Raw genomic sequence first — 19,388 nt, 5'->3', positions numbered from 1 at the left:
TGTTTCACAGCCCGCCTGCGGATTACCCTGGCGGACCACGTGCGGCGCGCGGGCAGCAGGTTGCCCACCACTAGGGTGACCAGATGTCCCGATTTTATAGGGACAGTCCCGATTTTGGGGTCTTTTTCTTATATAGGATCCTATTACCCTCCACCTCCTGTCCCGATTTTTTACACTTGCTGTCTGGTCACCCTACCCACCACTGGTCTAAGTGCTAACCACCACTTGCAGGGTCAGACCCAGTGTTGATAGAGTGCTAGTCAGTTTCACACTGGGGACAGAATTAAGGACCTCCCAGGTTCCAACATTTTCCAGTTTGCTAAAGTGGGGAAAAAATGGTTCTGGGTATGTGAAATGGTAATTACAGAAATGTTATGAAGATCCACATTACATTACATGTAATCAGTCCTCTGCCTATGTGTCACTCATGTGTATAGCAAAGCAATTACTGTAAATCATCCTACATGCTGGTATGTGTCCACAGAATATTTTTTTTATGTTGATTGGTCTTTTATGAGAATGAATGATAAATTTGAAGAAATCAAAGGTGTATTAAATTAGCTTGACTCTCCTTTCTGGTCTGAGTCATGGGGATTTATTTTAGTGTCTACAACTGTGTAGTTTGGCACACCTAGTATTTGTATGTACTGAGTCTGCAGTTTGCTGGTCAGATGGCAATGCCTGTAAATAATCACATCATTCTTTTTTTAAAAATGAGAACTAAATCTAAGTCTTTGTCACATGTAACTAAGAATCAGCTATCAACTAGTATTTTAATATTAAATGAATGTAAAATATGTGATTTAAATTTCCATTCAATGTAAGCTTATTGGCTAACTCCCTGAGCTGGTGTGAGTTCAACTCTTAAAGCTTGTCTGAATTTGGCCCATTTGGGAAATTATACTTCATTTACACACAGTGCTTTTTACTACCATGCCACTTGACCAACAATCCTCTCAAAACCTTTAAGAGAGAGGAAGTGTTAATATCTACAAATGGAGATCAGGCATGGAGGATGAAAGGCCGCAGAGGCAATGGCAGAATTTGGATCACAATGGAATTAAATTAGCTTCTGGCTTCCCTTCCTGTGCTCATAACTCTAGAGCACACGCAGAGGCTGCAGGAGGACTCGCAAAAGCTAGACGAAAGGTAAGAAATCTTTACATGCCTGTATCAAGTTGTCTTCCATACCCAGTCTACATGTGTGCAGCAATAACATTCTAAGCAAAGCCATCAAAAGTATTCTTTTAACTGTATATTCTAAATTCATTTTTTCAACTGTTTTTACAAAAACAAGGCCTTGTATAATGTCTTAAAATGGACCTAAATGGCCAAATTTGGATCCAGAGCCAAACCTCCTATAGTGAGGGGTATTCAGATCCAGGGTTTTGGCTCAGCCTGGCATCTACAAAATATATGTTGTGTAGCAACTGTGTGCATATCTCTGAACTTGTGTGTAGATTTGGCTTCCACGTCATGATTGAATATGGAAATGCGTTTTCCTTTAGCATCTTTAAAGATGGAAACAAAAGAGTGCAGGGCCTGACAGACAGGCATAAGCCTTGAGCTGGTCTCAGGATTGCAGTGCATACAGGAAGGCTATGTATTCTCCCTCCCCTCCCCCCACCTGTGCTGGGCGTGGCTCAGGATCTGACCCCAAGATTTCAAACTGAGTATCTTAAGGTAGAAGGAAACAGAACACAAGGAAAAATCACATTCAGCTAAAGGGGCACTATTCTTATCAGCCCATTCGCCTTCTCCCTGGGGAAAACTTCCTGGTGTGGGCTAATCTCTAGGAGGATCTCCTCTTCACATGAAATTTGTCCCTTGTCATTTTGTTGGTGGGAGACAAGTTCTTGTTCTATCCCACATCTCTCATGGAACAGACAGCAGGGCTGGTCCCAAGCCTCACAGATCTAATAGAATCATGCTGCCAGAATTTCTGTAACTCGCAATTGCTCCTGGGACCCCCTTAAAGGGGAATCTGCAGCATCGGAGTCATGGGGGAGGTGGGAATGGGAGATGCTTAGAGTTGTATTTTTTTCCCATCCTGATCTCTGCTTGTGTCTTGGAACAGCCACTGCATGTCCCCTTCCCTGTGAGGATCCTCAGAACCAGAGTACACTCCAAGTAGAAAGTAGAGACTGCCAGGGAGGCAGACCCAGATTAAAGACCTTTAGGGAGTGTGCGCAATTGGCTCCCCCCCCCATATTGATGGAGGAGCAGTTGAGCCAAACATGAGCAATGTTGCAACCCTGTGCACTGGGTTGTAACACCACCTACCCAAATCCTGAGATGGGGACCCTGTGCAAATGCACCAAGTGCCCGTTGGTTAATCTGGACAGTGTGGAGGTAGCTGAGTACAGCTTCTGTGGAGGAGGGGTGGGATCTGTGCATCCCTTCTACATGTAAATCAGGTCCTCAGCTTTTAGACTCCCTATGTAGCATTAAGAATTGGATTTAAAAGGGGGTGTTCTGGGCTGGGTTTCTCTCAATCGCTCCTGTTCCGCTTCATGTAATTACTTAAATACTCATTCGGCCAGAGCCACAGTGAGAGTGACTCCATAGCCGGTGGCTAGGGCACTGACTCGGGAGATGGATGACCCAGGTTCCATTCCCTTCTCCAATTAATATTTAATTAAGGATTTTGGAAGTCTGTGTGCATGCCCAGGTGCCAAAATGGACTTTAACAGTGGAAACTCAGATATCTGGGGACTTTAGGTGTCAGTAGGGTTAGGTAGCAGCTGAATAACGGTATTGTGAATGCCAATGGTGCCTAATGTTCAATTTAGACACCTACACCCTCCTTTTAAATCCCACCCTCATAGACTCATAGACTTTAAGGTCAGAAGGGACCATTATGATCATCTGGTCTGACCCCCTGCACGCTGCAGGCCATAAAACCATCCCCGCCCCTTCCCTGGACTCTGCTGCTGAAGTCCCCAATCCTGTTATTAGTGACCTCAATCGGCAGAGACCCTCCTGCTAGAGATCCCTGCCCCATGCTGCGGAGGAAGGCGAAAAACCTCCAGAGGCTCAGCCAATCTGCCCTGGAGGAAAATTCCTTCCCGACCCCAAATATGGCGATCAGTAAGACCCCGAGCATATAGGCAAGAGTCTCCATCCTGACCCCTTTTAGCCATTATGCTATTTACCTACCATTGCTTGGTTTTCCTTGACAACTATGTTTTACCATTAAACCATTCCCTCCATAAACTTATCTAACTTAATCTTAAAGCCAGACAAGTCCCTCGCCCCCACCGTTTCCCTCGGAAGGCCGTTCCAATATTTCACCCCTCTAACGGTCAGAAACCTTCGTCTAATTTCAAGCCTGAACTTCCCCACGGCCAGTTTATATCCATTCGTTCTCGTATCCACGTTAGTACTAAGCTGGAATAATTCACCTCCCTCCCTTGTATTAATCCCTCTAATATATTTAAAGATAGCAATCATATCCCCCCTCAGCCTTCGCTTGGTCAGACTAAACAACCCAAGCTCCTCTAGTCTCCTTTCATACGACAGGTTTTCCATTCCTCTGATCATCCTAGTGGCCCTTCTCTGCACCCGTTCCAGTTTGAGTTCATCTTTTTTAAACATGGGAGACCAGAACTGCACACAGTACTCCAAATGAGGTCTCACCAGCGCCTTGTACAACGGAAGCAGGACCTCCTTATCCCCACTAGATATACCTCGCCTAATGCATCCCAAGACAGCATTGGCTTTTTTCACCGCCACGTCACACTGTCGACTCATAGGCCTGGTCTACACTAGGCGTTTATGTCGAAGTTAGCGCCGTTAAATCGAATTAACCCTGCACCCGTCCACACTGCGATGCTATTTAGTTCGACATAGAGGTCTCTTTAATTCGACTTCTGTACTCCTCCCCGACGAGGGGAGTAGCGCTAAATTCGACATGGCCATGTCGAATTAGGCTAGGTGTGGATGGAAATCGACGCTAATAGCTCCGGGAGCTATCCCACAGTGCACCACTCTGTTGACGCTCTGGACAGCAGTGCGAGCTCGGATGCTCTGACCAGCCACACAGGAAAAGCCCCGGGAAAATTTGAATTTGAATTCCTTTTCCTGTCTGGCCAGTTTGAATCTCATTTCCTGTCTGGACATCGTGGCGAGCACAGCAGCACTGGCAACGATGCAGAGCTCTCCAGCAGTGATGGCCATGCAGTCTGTGAATAGAAAGAGAGCCCCAGCATGGACTGATCGTGAAGTCTTGGATCTCATCGCTGTGTGGGGCGATGAGTCCGTGCTTTCCGAGCTGCGATCCAAAAGAAGGAATGCAAAGATCTACGAGAAGATCTCTAAAGACATGGCAGAGAGAGGATACAGCCGGGATGCAACGCAGTGCCGCGTGAAAATCAAGGAGCTGAGACAAGGCTACCAGAAGACCAAAGAGGCAAACGGACGCTCCGGATCCCATCCCCAGACATCCCGTTTCTACGAGGCACTGCATTCCATCCTCGGTGCTGCCGCCACCACTACCCCACCAGTGACCGTGGACTCTGAGGATGGGATACTGTCCACGGCCGGTTCCTCAGACATGTTAGGGGACGGGGAAGATGAGGAAGGAGATGAGGAGGGCGAGGCAGTTGGCAGCTCTCACAACGCTGATTTCCCCGACAGCCAGGATCTCTTCATCACCCTTACAGAGATCCCCTACGAAGCGTCCCCAGCCATTACCCCGGACACAGAATCTGGTGAAGGATCAGCCAGTAAGTGTTGTAAACATCTAAACATTTATTTTTAACAAAACAGGAATATTAACAATTAAAAGAATGGGTTGTTCATGATTAGTGTGCCCTAGGCGCTTAACGGTTTAGTAAGGGGCAGTGCAAGTTTTGAAAAGAAATCTAGCAATGTCCGGTTTTCAGTGATTGTCCTGCACAAGCCGCTCTACTGTGTATTCCCTGCTACTGCAGCTACAGTAAAATGCGGTCTATATGTGCGGGGATAGAGCAGTAATCCTCCTGGGACATCTCGATGAAGCTCTCCTGGAGGTAACTTGAAAGCCGTTGCATGAGGTTCTTGGGGAGAGCGGCCTTATTGGGTCCTCCGAAGTACGACACGTTGCCGCGCCACGAGATTATCAGGTACTCGGGGATCATTGCTCTGCACAGCAGGGCGGCATACGGCCCTGGTCTTTGGAGGCTTTCCCGGAGCATTCTCTCTTTGTCGCTCTCGGAGATCCTCATCAGGGTGATGTCGGCCATGGTGACCTGCTTTTAATTAGGTAGGGGAATGTTAGTGTTGGGACTGCTTTCCCGTTCCTTTACAGAACTGTCACCGCTGGTTTGCAGCCACGCGGTGGAGGCGGGAGAGGGGCAGCCGAAAGGGATCGTTCCCGGGGACAGCCGCGAGGGGGTGGGACAGGGGCAGAGTTCCCGCTTGCCGGATTGCTGGCAGCAGGGACTGACATTGATTTAAATGTGAAATGAGGCCAGTGGTAATATAAAAGTTTTAAACTGCCACAAGTGTACGGCTTACCATGTCTGCCTGCAACAGAAATTCCGTTGTGCTGCCTCGCTTCTCAAATGTGCTGTTCAAGACCCCAGGCACAGAATGCGAAGGCCGAGAATTCGACCTTGTGCTGAGTGCGCATGTGAAAGGTGCTGTGCATGGTCTTGTTCACAGAGAAAGACTATGTTCTTTGTTCACAACTACATTTATCTTTCAGAGGAATTCACTCCCTTTTTCCCATTTCCACAGCCCCGTCTGCGACTGTCTCACAACCTAGCCTGGAATCACACTCCCAGAGGCTAGCGCGGATTAGGCGTAGGAAGAAGAGGACACGGGAGGACATGTTCTCTGAGCTTATGGCCTCTTCCCAAGCCCAGGCAGCACAGCAGACCCAGTGGCGGGAGAACTTGACCCGAATGCACCAAGCCAACATGGATCGGGAGGAGAGGTGGCGGCAGGAAGACCAGCAGGCGACTCTAACGCTGCTTGGACTACTGAGGGAGCAAACGGACACACTCCGGCGCCTTGTGGATGTTCTGCAGGAACGGAGGCAGGAGGACAGAGCCCCGCTGCAGTCCATCTCTAACCGCCCTCCCCCGCCACCAAGTCCCATACCCACCTCACCCAAAGTGCAAAGAAGGAGAGGCGGCAGAGTCCCTGCTAACTCTCACTCCACCCCTGCAGAGAGCTCTAGTAGCAGAAGGCTCTCATTTCCCAAAATTTGAAAAGTTCTTTCCTTCCCGCCTGACACAAGCCCACGTCCAAGTTTCACCTCCCAATGCCATGTGTAGTTGATAATAAAAAATTCGTTTCTGTTAACTACTGTTTCAATCATGTTCTTTTGGAGGAGGAGGGGAAAGGGGGTTGGAAATTGGACAGGACAGTCTCCTTTGGCAGGGTACATAGTCGGGGGCAGGCACAGCAGCAGGGCACATACACAGTGCAGTGATGCAGTGACTAGTTGCCCCGGTTAGTCTGGGAGGTTGTTTTGATGTAATGTTGGGGGGGGTGGGTTGCTCTGTGACTTTGTGGCGGGGGAGGGCAGTTACAGATCTTAAGCGCCGGTCCTTAGACAGGATCACAGAGCCACACAGCATGGGATCTGTAACCGTCCTCCCCCTGCCACAAAGTCAAATAGACCTCCCATACACACAGTCCCGATCAGGAGGGGTGACAGGCTCCGTTGAAACAAGCATCCCACCGCAGCGGAGCCTGTCAATCCTTGAGTTTAGAAGCTGCATTCGCATCACAACACTAGACCCGCCCCGCACCACAGTCTGCGTCCCAGTTTTAAAAAATTCCCGCTAAAACAGTATTAAAGAAAACGGTGTGCTTTAACAAAGTAGAACTATTTTTATTTCGACACGTGTGTTGGAGGGGGGGTGAAGGGGGTATGTAACTGGATAGGATAGTCAACATTACCTGGGTAAAGAAACGGGGGCAGGTTTAGCTTCTCAGTACACAAACTATAAAATCACAGGTTACCCTGCTCACTCAGGAACTTTGCTTTCAAAGCCTCCCGGATGCACAGCGCTTCCCGCTGGTCTCTTCTAATCGCCCGGCTGTCTGGCTGTGAGTAATCACCAGCCAGGCTATTTTCCTCAACCTCCCACCCCGCCATAAAGGTCTCCCCCTTGCTCTCACAGAGATTGTGGAGCACACAGCAAGCTGCTATAACAATGGGGATATTGGTTTCGCTGAGATCACAGCGAGTCAGTAAGCTTCTCCATCTCCCCTTGAGACGGCCAAAAGCACACTCCACCACCATTCTGCACTTGCTCAGCCGGTAGTTGAAGAGTTCTTTTTCAGTGTCCAGGGCGCCAGTATAGGGCTTCATGAGCCAGGGCATTAGCGGGTAGGCTGGGTCCCCGAGGATGACTATAGGCATCTCCACATCCCCAACAGTTATTTTGTGGTCCGGGAAGTAAATACCTTGTTGCAGCCGTCTAAACAGACCAGAGTTCCTGAAAACACGAGCGTCATGAACCTTGCCCGGCCATCCCACGTAGATGTTGGTAAAACGTCCCCTGTGGTCCACCAGTGCTTGCAGCACCATGGAAAAGTATCCCTTTCGGTTAATGTACTGGGTGGCCTGGTGGTCCGGTGCCAGGATAGGGATGTGAGTTCCATCTATGGCCCCACCGCAGTTTGGGAATCCCATCGCTGCGAAGCCATCTATGATCGCCTCCACGTTTCCCAGGGTCACTACCTTTGGCAGCAGTACATCAACGATTGCCTTCGCTACTTGCATCACAACAACCCCCACGGTAGATTTGCCCACCCCAAACTGGTTCGCGACTGACTGGTAGCTGTCTGGCGTTGCAAGCTTCCACAGGGCTATGGCCACTCGCTTCTGTACACTCAGTGCAGCTCGCAACCGGGTGTCACTGCGCTTCAGGGCAGGGGACAGCAACTCACAAAGTTCCAGGAAAGTTCCCTTCCGCATGCGAAAGTTTCGCAGCCACTGGGATTCATCCCAGACCTGCAGCACTATGCGGTCCCACCACTCAGTGCTTGTTTCCCGTGCCCAGAATCGCCGTTCCACGGCATCAACATGACCCATTGCCACTGTGATGTCCTCGGCGCTGGGTCGCCTGCTTTCTGACAGGTCTGTGCTACTCTCAGACTTCAGGACATCACCGCGGTGCCGTAGCCTCCTTGCCTGACTTTTCTGCATCTGCCTCAGGGAAACCTTTATGATAAGCTGCGAGACGTTGAGAGCGGCCACAACTGCAGCGATGGTCGCAGCGGGCTCCATGCTCGGAGTACAGTGGCGTCCGCGCTGTCAATGACTGGAAAAGCGCGTGAACTGTTTTCCCGCCGGCGCTTTCAGGGAGGGAGGGCGGGAGTGATGGACGGATGACGACAGTTTCCCAAAAGCACCCTCGACTCATTTTGTTACCCAGAAGGCATTGCCGGCTACACCCAGAATTCCAATGGGCAGAGGGGACTGCGGGAACTGTGGGATAGCTGACCATAGTGCACCGCTTCGAATGTCGACGCTATCACCGTTAGTGTGGACGCACAAAGTCGAATTACTGTCCTTAGTGTGGACACACACGTTCGACTTTGCAATATCGATTACAAAAATTCGATGCAAGTAAAATCGAACTACTCTCGTAGTGTAGACAAGGCCATAGTCATCCTGCGGTCTACAAGGACCCCTAGGTCCTTCTCCTCTTCCGTTACTTCTAACCAATGCGTCCCCATCTTGTAACTAAAATTGTTATTGGTCATCCCCAAATGCATCACCTTACACTTTTCACTATTAAATTTCATCCTATTTCTGACACTCCAATTCACAAGCTCATTCAAGTCTCCCCGCAGGATATCCCTATCCTCTTCCGAATTTACAACGCCTCCCACCTTCGTATCATCCGCAAACTTTACCAGCCTACTCCTGCAATCCGTTCCGAGGTCAGTTATAAATAGATTAAATAAAATGGGTCCCAAAACCGAACCTTGGGGAACTCCACTGGTAACCTCCCTCCAACCCGACAGTTCACCCTTCAATACGACCCGCTGCATTCTCCCCATTAACCAATTCCTTATCCATCTCTGGATTTTCAAATCGATCCCCATGTTTTTCAGTTTAACCAATAATTCCTCATGGGGTACAGTATCAAACGCTTTACTGAAATCCAGGTATATTAGGTCCACCGCATTTCCCTTATCTAATAAATCCGTTACCTTCTCAAAGAAGGAGATCAGATTCGTTTGGCACGATCTGCCCTTCGTAAAACCATGTTGTAAATTATCGCAATTGCCACTACCCTCCAGGTCCTCAACTAATTTCTCCTTCAAAATTTTCTCTAACACCTTGCACACTACAGATGTTAAACTAACAGGCCTGTAGTTACCCGGATCACTTTTTTTCCCTTTTTTGAAAATAGGAACCACATTAGCTATTCTCCAGTCTAACGGGACCACCCCCGAGTTTACAGATTCATTAAATATTATCGCTAACGGGCCTGCTATTTCCCGCGCCAATTCCTTCAATATTCTCGGATGAAGATCGTCCGGTCCTCCCGACTTAGCCCCATTAAGGCGTTCAAGTTTTGTTTCTACCTCGGATACGGTAATCCCCCATCCCGAACGCCCCTCTGTAATGGTGCTAGTATCCCTAATCCCTTCATTGGCCTCATTAAACACCGACGCAAAATATTCATTGAGATATTGCGCCATGCCTAGATTGTCTTTGATCTCCTCTCCGGCAATAGTCTTCAGCGGTCCCACTTCTTCTTTCTTTGCTTTCTTCCTGTTTATGTGGCTGTAAAACCTCTTACTATTGCTTTTAATTCCCCTCGCTAGGTCCAATTCTACACGGCCTTTGGCCTTTCTCACTCTATCTCTACATTCTCTGACTTCGCTTTGGTACATTTCCTTACTGATCCCTCCCCTCTTCCACTCTTTGTACGCTTTCTGTTTTTTCCTAATCGCCCCTTTGAGTCGGTCGCTCATCCAGCTCGGTCTAAATCTCTTGCTTGGTAATCTTTTTCCCTTTTTGGGAATACAGGCCTCCGACAGCTCATGCATCTTTAACTTAAAGTAATCCCAGGCTTCTTCTGCCTTTAAATCCATTAATACGTTTGCCCAATCCACTTCCCTTACCAGTCCCCTTAATTTGTTAAAATTGGCCTTTTTAAAATTATAAATCCTAGTCTTTGACTTAATTCTGTTACTCCTTCCCTGTATTTTAAACCGAATTAGCTCATGATCACTGGAGCCCAAATTGTCCCCTACTACCACTTCCTCAACGAGGTCCTCACTACTTACCAGAATCAAATCTAAAATGGCCTCCCCCCTCGTCGGTTCAGCTACCACTTGATGGAGGAATTGATCATCAAGCACATCTAGGAACATCTGAGCCCTATTATTGCTACTAGCGTTTGTTCCCCAATCTATTTCTGGGAAATTAAAGTCCCCCATAATTACACAGTTTCTATTGCTTATTACTTCTCTAAGCACATTAAATAGTTCCTTATCCATATCCTGGGTCGATCCCGGCGGTCTATAGCACACTCCAAGCACTATCCCCGGAGAGGCTCTAGAAGTCCTATTACCCATTGTAAGTATTGCCCAGACGGACTCTGAGTTGTCTAATCCATCCACTATTATTTCTTTACAGTTTATTTCACTATTGACATACAATGCCACCCCCCCACCTTTACCTCTGTTCCGGTCTTTCCTAAACAGCACATACCCCTCCATACCTGTGTTCCAGTCGTGACTGTCATTCCACCACGTTTCTGTTATTCCTACGATATCTGGTTTCAGCTCTTGGACCAGGAGCTCCAATTCCTCCATTTTATTACCTAGGCTTCTGGCATTGGTGTATAGACACCCTAATGTATGTCGATTAGCCCGTCTCCCATTAGCAGCACTATATGTTGCGGGCCTCCTAGTATCCGTCCCTCCTGTCCTTCCTATGTCCAATCTCATCTCCACAGCTATCTCTCCTCTCATTTTACTCACCTTCTCCATACTGGAATCTGGCGTGGAGATTAACTGTGCATCTCCCAACCGTCTCCCCAAACTTGCTAGTTTAAAGCTCTTTTGATAAGATGAGCCAGCCTCCCTCCCAAAAGTCTATTTCCTTCCCTACTCAGGTGAAGCCCATCCCGCGAGAACAGGTGTCTGTCCCCGAAAGCCTCCCAGTGGCCATACATCCCAAAGCCCTCCTTATAGCACCACTCCCTTAGCCAACTATTTATTCTCACAATCCTATCAGCCCTTTGCTGCCCTTCCCTCGGAACGGGCAGAATCCCACTAAAGATAATCTGAGCCTCTATCTCCTTGAGCGTCTTCCCCAACCTGGCATAATCTCCCTTGATCCTCTCTAACGAGAATCTAGCCGTATCATTCGTTCCTACATGAAGGATTATCAGGGGGTTCTTACCTGCTCCTTGTAGGATCCTTTTCAATCGCAGGTCCACATCGCGTATCTTTGCGCCCGGTAGACAGCACACCCTTCTGTTCTCTGGGTCCGCCCTGGTCACAGGCCTATCTAATCTCCTCAGTAAAGAGTCTCCAATTACATACACCTGCCGTCGCCTGGCAACAGTGCGATCTAGTAATCTAGTCTCCGATCCCTCTAGTCCTGACCTGTGCCTATTCCTATCTTCCCTTATGCCTTCCTGAATCCTCACGGGGCCCAGAATTGGTGCTGTCTCCATCAAATCCTCCCCCCTCTCTCTTGGACTAGCAGCTCTTCTCTTCTTCCTCACCCTTCCACCTTCAGTCGCCACCTGCTGCCCCTCTACCTCGGTATCCAAACACTCGAACCTATTCCTGAGTTCTATTCCCCCCTCACTGGCCCTTCTTTTTCTTGGCCTGCTTCTCACAGTCACATGCTTCCACCTCCCATGTTCTCCCCCTTCCATTCCCCTCTCACCATCCTCTCCCTCTGCCTCTACCTCCACCATAGGGCATTCTCCTTCAGCCTCCCCTTGCCTGTCCTCCATCAGCTGCTCAAACCCCCGCCTAAACTCCACCAGGGTATCTACCTGCATCTGCAGCCCCTTAATCTTTTCCTCCAGTAACTCTATCAGGCGACACTTCATACACACATACCTGTGTTCCGGCTCCCCTGCTAGGACCATATACATACCACAGCTTCCACATGCAGCCATCTGCATTCTGTCTGCTGCTGCTGCTGCTTGGCTCATGGCTGCTGCAATCTCTGCCCACTGCACCTGTGGACTCAGAGCACACGCCACACCGCGCCCTCCTGCCTCCCCCCTTACCTCCCTCTCAAACTCCCCTGTTAGCCGCCCTGTTTGCTGCCTCCGGTGCCGCTGCTCGCAGCTGTGCCGCTGCCTGGCTGGGAGGCCGCTTTTATGGGCCCCCTAATCAGCCAAGCCCCGCCCCCTACTCAGGGCTCAGCGTCCTTCCCAGCCCCCAGCCCCTGCAGGCCCCTACAAACACACAGGAACACACAAGAACAACAAGGACAGACGCAAATACAGGTACCTTCTCCTCCAATGAGAACTCCCTCTCAAACTCCCCTGTTAGCCGCCCTGTTTGCTGCCTCCGGTGCCGCTCCTCCCAAGCTTAGCATTCTTTAAAGAATGATGCATTGTAAAGATCTGCAGATATGCTCTAAATTATATCCTCAGCCCCTTTTTTAAATTGCAACACTAACAGTTAACCCAACACATATTGCTCTCCAGGCAAAATTACGGAAACATTTACTTTTTGGTTTATAAATGCAAAGTCCCAGTAAGCTCCAAGATCATCAGCTGTGAGTGCTTGCAATACAATACTTCCTAGAAAAAGTGCTGGTGATGTTTTTTCCCTGTTCTCAGAACAATCCTGCATAATCATAATCTGTTGGTGTTTCTGGTTTTTCTCTAGATCTTAAATTATCTGGCAGTAAAGTTTAAAGTCAGGGAGCTTCTTTGGCCTTTGCAGGTTACTGATAGCTGCTAATTAGAGCTTGAACTTTCCCATAGCTGGTAGTAGATAGACCCTCTGCCCTATGGTTTGGGAATCTGCATCTTCCAGCACATCGGTGCTGTGGTCCTACACTTTCCCCCAGTGTAGTTCCTCTTTTTCTCCTAATATTGTCATTCAGTTTTTCCACCTGCCAAGGACTGACTGACAGTTTTATGTTACCCCCATGCTTACTGAGATGTCTAGGTAAGTTTCTCAGAGTTCCTGAGAGACATTGTACCATCCCTTTATTTTTTGATAAAGGTTTTACTGTGTCCTAGGGAGACAAGGTGGTATCTTTTATTGGACCAACTTCTGTTGTGAGAGAGACAAGCTTTCAAGATTGCACAGAGCTCTTCTTCAGGTCTGAGAAATGTACTATGCCTCTTGTAGAGGTGAGTTTTTTAGAGCGCTGGGAGAGCTCTCTCCCAGCACTCTGCTGAGACTACACAAGCCACATTAAAGCGCTGCAACATTGCCAGTGTAGACTAGCCCTCAGTGTCACAGCTAAATACAGGGTGGAACAGACTGTTTAGCATAAGTAGTTAACACATATAAGGGAAAGGGTTGTTAGTGGTTCTAGATTGTGGTAATAAGCATAAATCCAATGTCTCTATTCAGTCCATGTGTTTTAGTGTCTAGCAAAGGTATGGCTTTAAGCACCCAGGCATAAATGGGGTTCTGTGCAAAAGTGTTCACTTATGGGTGATAGGAAGTCTGTATCTTTTTTTATCATTTTCCTGTGTGAGTTCATTCGAGAGCTTAGTGATTGTCTGGTTTCACCCACATAGTTGTTACTGGGGCATTTATGGCACTGGGTGAGTACACCACGTTGTGCAGAACCTCTGGACCTTGACAGCTGTGTTGTGGGAGGTATAGATCATTATAGTGGTGGAAATATGGCTGCAGGTTTTGTATTGGTTTGTTATGGCAGGGTCTGGTGCCACTTTGAGTTGCTGTGTCCTGGTCCGTTTCCTACTCAGATACAGTTTGCCTAAACAGTGTCTATCATTCTTTTCCACATTTCATCTTTTATTCATCTTTTACTTTTGCTTCATTGTGGTTTTCCAAGTGGGCCAGATGCTTGCATTATAAGCCATAGGCGCTGACTCCATAGGTGTTTGAGGGCCAAAGCACCCATGGAAAAAAATTAGTGGGTACTTAGCACCCACTGGCAGCCAGCTCTGCCCCTCCCCACGAGTGTCTGCTGCCCGCCAGTGGCCCTGCCAATCAACTCTTCCCACTCCCTACCAGCGCCTCCTGCCCACTGCAATCAGCTGTTCTGCAGGAGGGAGGGGGAGGAGTGGGGACAGAGCACTTGGGGGAGGGGCTGGAACTGGGCAGGAAGAGGATGGAGCTTTGGGAAAGGGGTGGTGTGGGGGTGGGGCCTGGGGCAGAGCGAGGGTTGAGCACCCCTGGGGCAGGGAAGAAGCCAGTGCTTGTGTTACAAACCACTTTTCTGTCTTTCATTGGGCCCTTGTGCTGTGGAACTATCATCACTCTGGTCACCTATCTTTCTCTCCTCTATGTTCTCTGCTTCTCATTCATTTCTCACTGGGTGTATCTTTTTTTTAATATCAACTGATAATCATAAGGAATATCAGAATAATATGGTTGTTTATGGCTTGGCTTTTTCTTTCAGATGTTTATATGCTTTCCTTCCTCCACCTCAAGCTTCAGAGAATCACAAAAACAATCATTCTGCTGATGGTAATCAAGCAACTGAACTGCCACACCATCTTGTGAATAGTTGTTCCAGTATGTCAAACCATACTCTGAGAACTTTACTAGGAAATTTGTAAAGAGTTTGTTTTGGGCTTGCATCTAAAGCAAATTATTTCTTAGTCTTGCATGTTTCGGAGATAACAAAAGGGTATTTGGCTTCCAGTCTGATAGGTATCTTAAGGGTGATATGGGTGTGGTGTTATCAAAATGAAACATTCAATTTTCTGAGGGGAAAGTCTTAATGATCATGAAAAACTATGATAATTACCTAGATTCTTGATGACTTCAGCAAACTCAGGAACAATGCTGTCCACTATTGAATTTTAAAACAACAATGTGTATTACGGAGACTGTTACAAACCATAAGCTGCTTCTTTGCAGTGCTATCAGCAGCCACATCATTACAGTGAAGAAAACTATAACTCAGTGGATCAAATTTTGATTTAGATTTACAACATCATAATTCCATTGACTTTGATGGAGCTAATCTGGATACACCTCAGTATAAGAGCAGAATTTAGGATATTATGTTCCATGCAGAACAAGCATATTTCAGTTCTTATTTGTAGATTACACTGGCTTTTAATGGCTTTTAGCTTTCAGAGTACTCTACCCTTCTTCCTCTTGTAATAGAACATCTGACTGATGGCATTAGGAACTCTCCTTGAAAAATCAAATCACAAAAATCTGAGGAGCCATTTAATAACATTTCTCATCAGCTCTCAGATACCAGAACAATTATTTGTTTGCCAAATGAGCCAGATTTCTTTATTGGGCTGTCAGTGTTCCAAAAGCTGCATTTAGACAAGAGATTGTCATAAAAAATGTATGTGCTTATTTCAGGCTATAGCAACAGCCCTGTCCTAGAAATTTGAATCCTCGGTAGTGAAGTGCAGAGGATACAGTGCAGGAAAACATCTACAAAACAGAGGATGTTTTGTTCAGTTCATACAAGAAGCTTTCCTCAACTACTGAGAAACAAGAGCAGCTTCCAGTTCTGCCCCCCCCCCCCCCCCGGCCTTCCTTTTGAAGCAGTTCTGCAAGAATAAATGAACATGTTAAACATTGTCGGGTTCATGCACTTGAAGAGCCCCCTAGGGCTGTATTCTAAAGCCTATTCATGGCCTTTATATTCATAAATAAGGGATTTACTGCATTTAGACACATATCAGGATCACAGTGAATGTTTGAATTAACATTCACTCTAAAGAGAATAAATTCCCTAGCCCTCATTAACGTCCACCTCTTAGGTACACCTAAAGATTGAAATAAGAGGATTTTGAAATACTCCTGTTCTCTGTCCTCTTTTTAAAAAGAGAGGAAAAAATACTCCATCAAAACTGCAGAGCAGCAAGATAGATGTGGGAGTTTGCAGTATTTTTTGAAAGCCCAGTTCATACTGCATGGGTATACTTTATCGATTTTCTGTAATAAAAACTACATGGCAACCAATCAAAAATCTATCCAAGCATTCAGACATATATCTGCCAATTAACAACTGTAACAATACTCCATCCTAATGATTATTATCAGGCACTGTGATGGGATATATCTCTAAAACCTGAGACCATGAAGTCATGTTTGCCTGGATCTTATATCTTAGGAAAACACACAGGGTCATTCTCATTGACTTACATTTATACTGTGTTGGTTTTATTACTATGTAATTAAACACTGCTATATATATTATTCTGTCTGGTGGAAGTGTTTTCAATGCTGCAAGGCACGCAATTCAGATCTGCTGCAGCTGGGAATGTACCAACCAGTCTGGATACACAAACTTGCCTGAGCTCTACTTGAGTTAGTGGATTAAAAATAGTAGTGTTGACACTGTGGCATGGGCTAGTCATCAGAGCATCGACCCAGCGAGTCAGGTGGGCTTGTATTTGGATGGCTGTCCCATGCCGCCATCTGTGCTGCAACATCCACGCTGCTACTTTTAGTGCATTAGGTCGAGCACAGCTAGTTCATATCTGTCTACCTAGGCTGGGAGGCACACTCCCAGCTGCAATGTAGACATATCTTTACAGACTTAGGCATGCGAAAGCAGCATTATTTTCAGATGTATAATTGAAATGTCTTGTGCAACTGAAAATAATTCCAAGGTTTTGCATGTGCAACTGCATATTTTGCACACATAGCTCAGATGCATTGTTTTGAATATGTTTGAATTTGTGTCTAAAACAATAACAGCAAGGTAGAAGGGCCTTTGCACTACTCAGCAACCTGTGCTCCTATGAGTGAGTGGAAGTTAATCCAGAGTGTAGTTGGCACATGGTACGTAGGCAACTGGCACTGGGCTGTGTTGCTTGGGCTGGGGAGGATAAGCTGCTGCTTTCTCTTAGTTTGTGATTGGTTCTCTGGGCTCTCTGATTGGATGCTTCTGACTGTAGAAGGGGAGCGCTCACCTTTTTTAGTACTATTACCCCTTTAAACCTGATTTTTAGTAGGTGGTTCCAGTTGGATGGAGAAACTGGTGATAGTCAGGTATTGCTTTGTAGTTTTGTTTACTTACAAAGAATGTACAAAATCCTGTGTTTCTAAATGCAGAAGGAATCAAATAGCATGAAACAGTTTATTTTGCTCATGGGCACAAGCTTCTTTTCCGCCAGCACCCTGATCCAAAACTTCTCCTCAGGTTTCTTCCAGGGTCAAACCTTGTGCTTTCAGCTGCTTCTTCAGACTCTGTGTGGCTGTCTTGCACTGTTCCTGGATCTGTCTGTTTCTGTTTGTTCTCCCTTTAATCCCCCCCCCCCCCCCCACCTCCCAATAATACTCAACAAAACTCCTCTGCCCACTCAGTCTAAAATGCTTGAGTGAGTTCACAAACTCTTTTGTCTTAGGTGGGGGGCTTGTGATTAACTTATCCTGACAATTGTGTTAATAGAAGGATGAATTCACACACAGTCTCAATGAGGCTTTAACTCAGTCCATAACGAGGTTTCACACAGCTCATGAAGTTACCTTCTAACTACTTTTCTGGGTTAGTGTTCTTTGGAAAAAGGATTTTAGCTAACCTGAATCTCTAAACACACTCAATCGCTCATTCACACAAACATAAGCAAGCATAAAAAGGAAAACCCTGTCGGACTATTTCACCTACAGGCTATGAAGGAAAGAAGAGAGAGAAGTTTTTGTTGTAAATAACTGGGAGGAGCAAAATGCAGTTTATAGGGGGCCATATGAGCACCTGTATAGACACTTTTTTTTTTTTTTTGGACTGGTGGACTTGTTTTGACCCCTGAACATTGGCCAGTGCCTCTGCCTAAAAATCAGCTGAAACAAACTTGGGACTTGAAATGGAAAGCCACATGCATCTTGAAAGGTCTTCCAATGCCTTAATCTGGTACTACATGATCTCAAAAGGCCAGGCTTCCTCTTTTAGAATATGATGATTTTATCATCTCTGTGATTCACATTTCCTCTTTGGAGGTGAAAATTGCCTTTTTTTGCCCCATTGCAAAGGCTAGAGAATGAAATAGAAGGGTTAGAAAATATTTTATCCAAATCCCACTGTTAAAATGATCTGCTGCTGCTGCTGCTCTAACCAGGTCTCTCCATGTTGGAAAATGAGTCTGTCATATATCAGGGGGTAGCCGTGTTAGTCTGTATCTACAAAAACAACAAGGAGTCTGGTGGCATCTTAAAGACTAACATTTATTTGGGCATAAGCTTTCGTGGGTAAAAACCTCTCTTCTTCAGATGCATAGAGTGAAAGTTACAGATGCAGGCATTAGATACTGACACATGGAGAGCAGGGAGTTACTTCGCAAGTGGAGAACCAGTGTTGACAGGGCCAATTCTATCAGGGTGGATGTAGTCCACTCCCAATAATAGATGAGGAGGTGTCAATTCCAGGAGAGGAAAAGCTGCTTCTGTAATGAGCCAGCCACTCCCAGTCCCTATTCAAGACCAGATTAATGGTGTTAAATTTGCAAATGAATTTTAGTTCTGCTGTTTCTCTTTGAAGTCTGTTTCTGAAGTTGTTTTCTTTTTTTGTTCAATAATAGTGACTTTTAAATCTGTAATAGAATGACCAGGGAGATTGAAGTTGTGACGGGTTGGATCACAGAAACCCCCTTGGGAGCTGCCACCCGATGTGCAAAGACTACCCCTGCTCCTGTTTTCCCTGCCAGCTCAGGACTCCAGCACCCTGTCTTGCTGAGCCAGACACTCCTGTTTGGCTCCAGACACAGACCCAGGGTCTGAATCACTTGTCCCAAAGCTGCAAGTTTACCTGAAAACAGCGTACAGAAGTGCGCTTGTCTTTAGCACTCAGATGCCCAACTCCCAATGGGGTCTAAACCCAGATAAATCCGTTTTACCCTGTATAAAGCTTATACAGGGCAAACTCATAAATTGTTCGCCCTCTATAACACTGATAGAGAGATATGCACAGTTGTTTGCTCCCCCAGGTATTAATACATACTCTGAGTGAATTACTAAATAGAAAGTGATTTTATTAAATACAGACAGTAGGATTTAAGTGGTTCAAAGTAGTAACAGACAGAACAAAGTAAGTCACCAAGCAAAGTAAAATAAAATGCGCAAATCTATGCCTAATCAAACTAAATACAGATAATCTCACCCTCAGAGATGTTTCAGTAAGTTTTTCTCAGACTGGACACCTTCCAGGCCTGGGCACAATTCTTTCCCCTGGTACAGCTCTTGTTGCAGCTCAGGTGGTAGCTAGGGGATTCTTCATGATGGCTTCTCTCTCCCTCTCTGTTCTCTTCCCCCCTTTATATATCTTTTGC

The 19,388-nt window shown here is 46.6% G+C and overlaps 1 protein-coding gene across 1 annotated transcript; it reads left to right on the top strand.

Moving 5' to 3' along the window:
* The first annotated feature begins 4,011 nt into the window (after nucleotides 1-4,011).
* LOC135974119 (uncharacterized) lies at nucleotides 4,012-6,291 on the top strand. The gene is made up of 2 exons (XM_065560714.1): nucleotides 4,012-4,727; nucleotides 5,722-6,291. Exons 1-2 carry the CDS (start codon nucleotides 4,151-4,153, stop codon nucleotides 6,195-6,197), a joined length of 1,053 nt encoding a protein of 350 aa, XP_065416786.1. The 5' UTR covers nucleotides 4,012-4,150; the 3' UTR covers nucleotides 6,198-6,291.
* The last annotated feature ends 13,097 nt before the right edge of the window (nucleotides 6,292-19,388 follow it).

Source organism: Chrysemys picta, chromosome 11 (genome assembly GCF_011386835.1).
Source record: "Chrysemys picta bellii isolate R12L10 chromosome 11, ASM1138683v2, whole genome shotgun sequence".
Lineage (NCBI taxonomy): Eukaryota > Metazoa > Chordata > Testudines > Emydidae > Chrysemys > Chrysemys picta.
The sequence above is the reverse complement of the archived record's forward strand: the minus strand, read 5'-3'. Positions and strand labels throughout refer to the sequence as shown.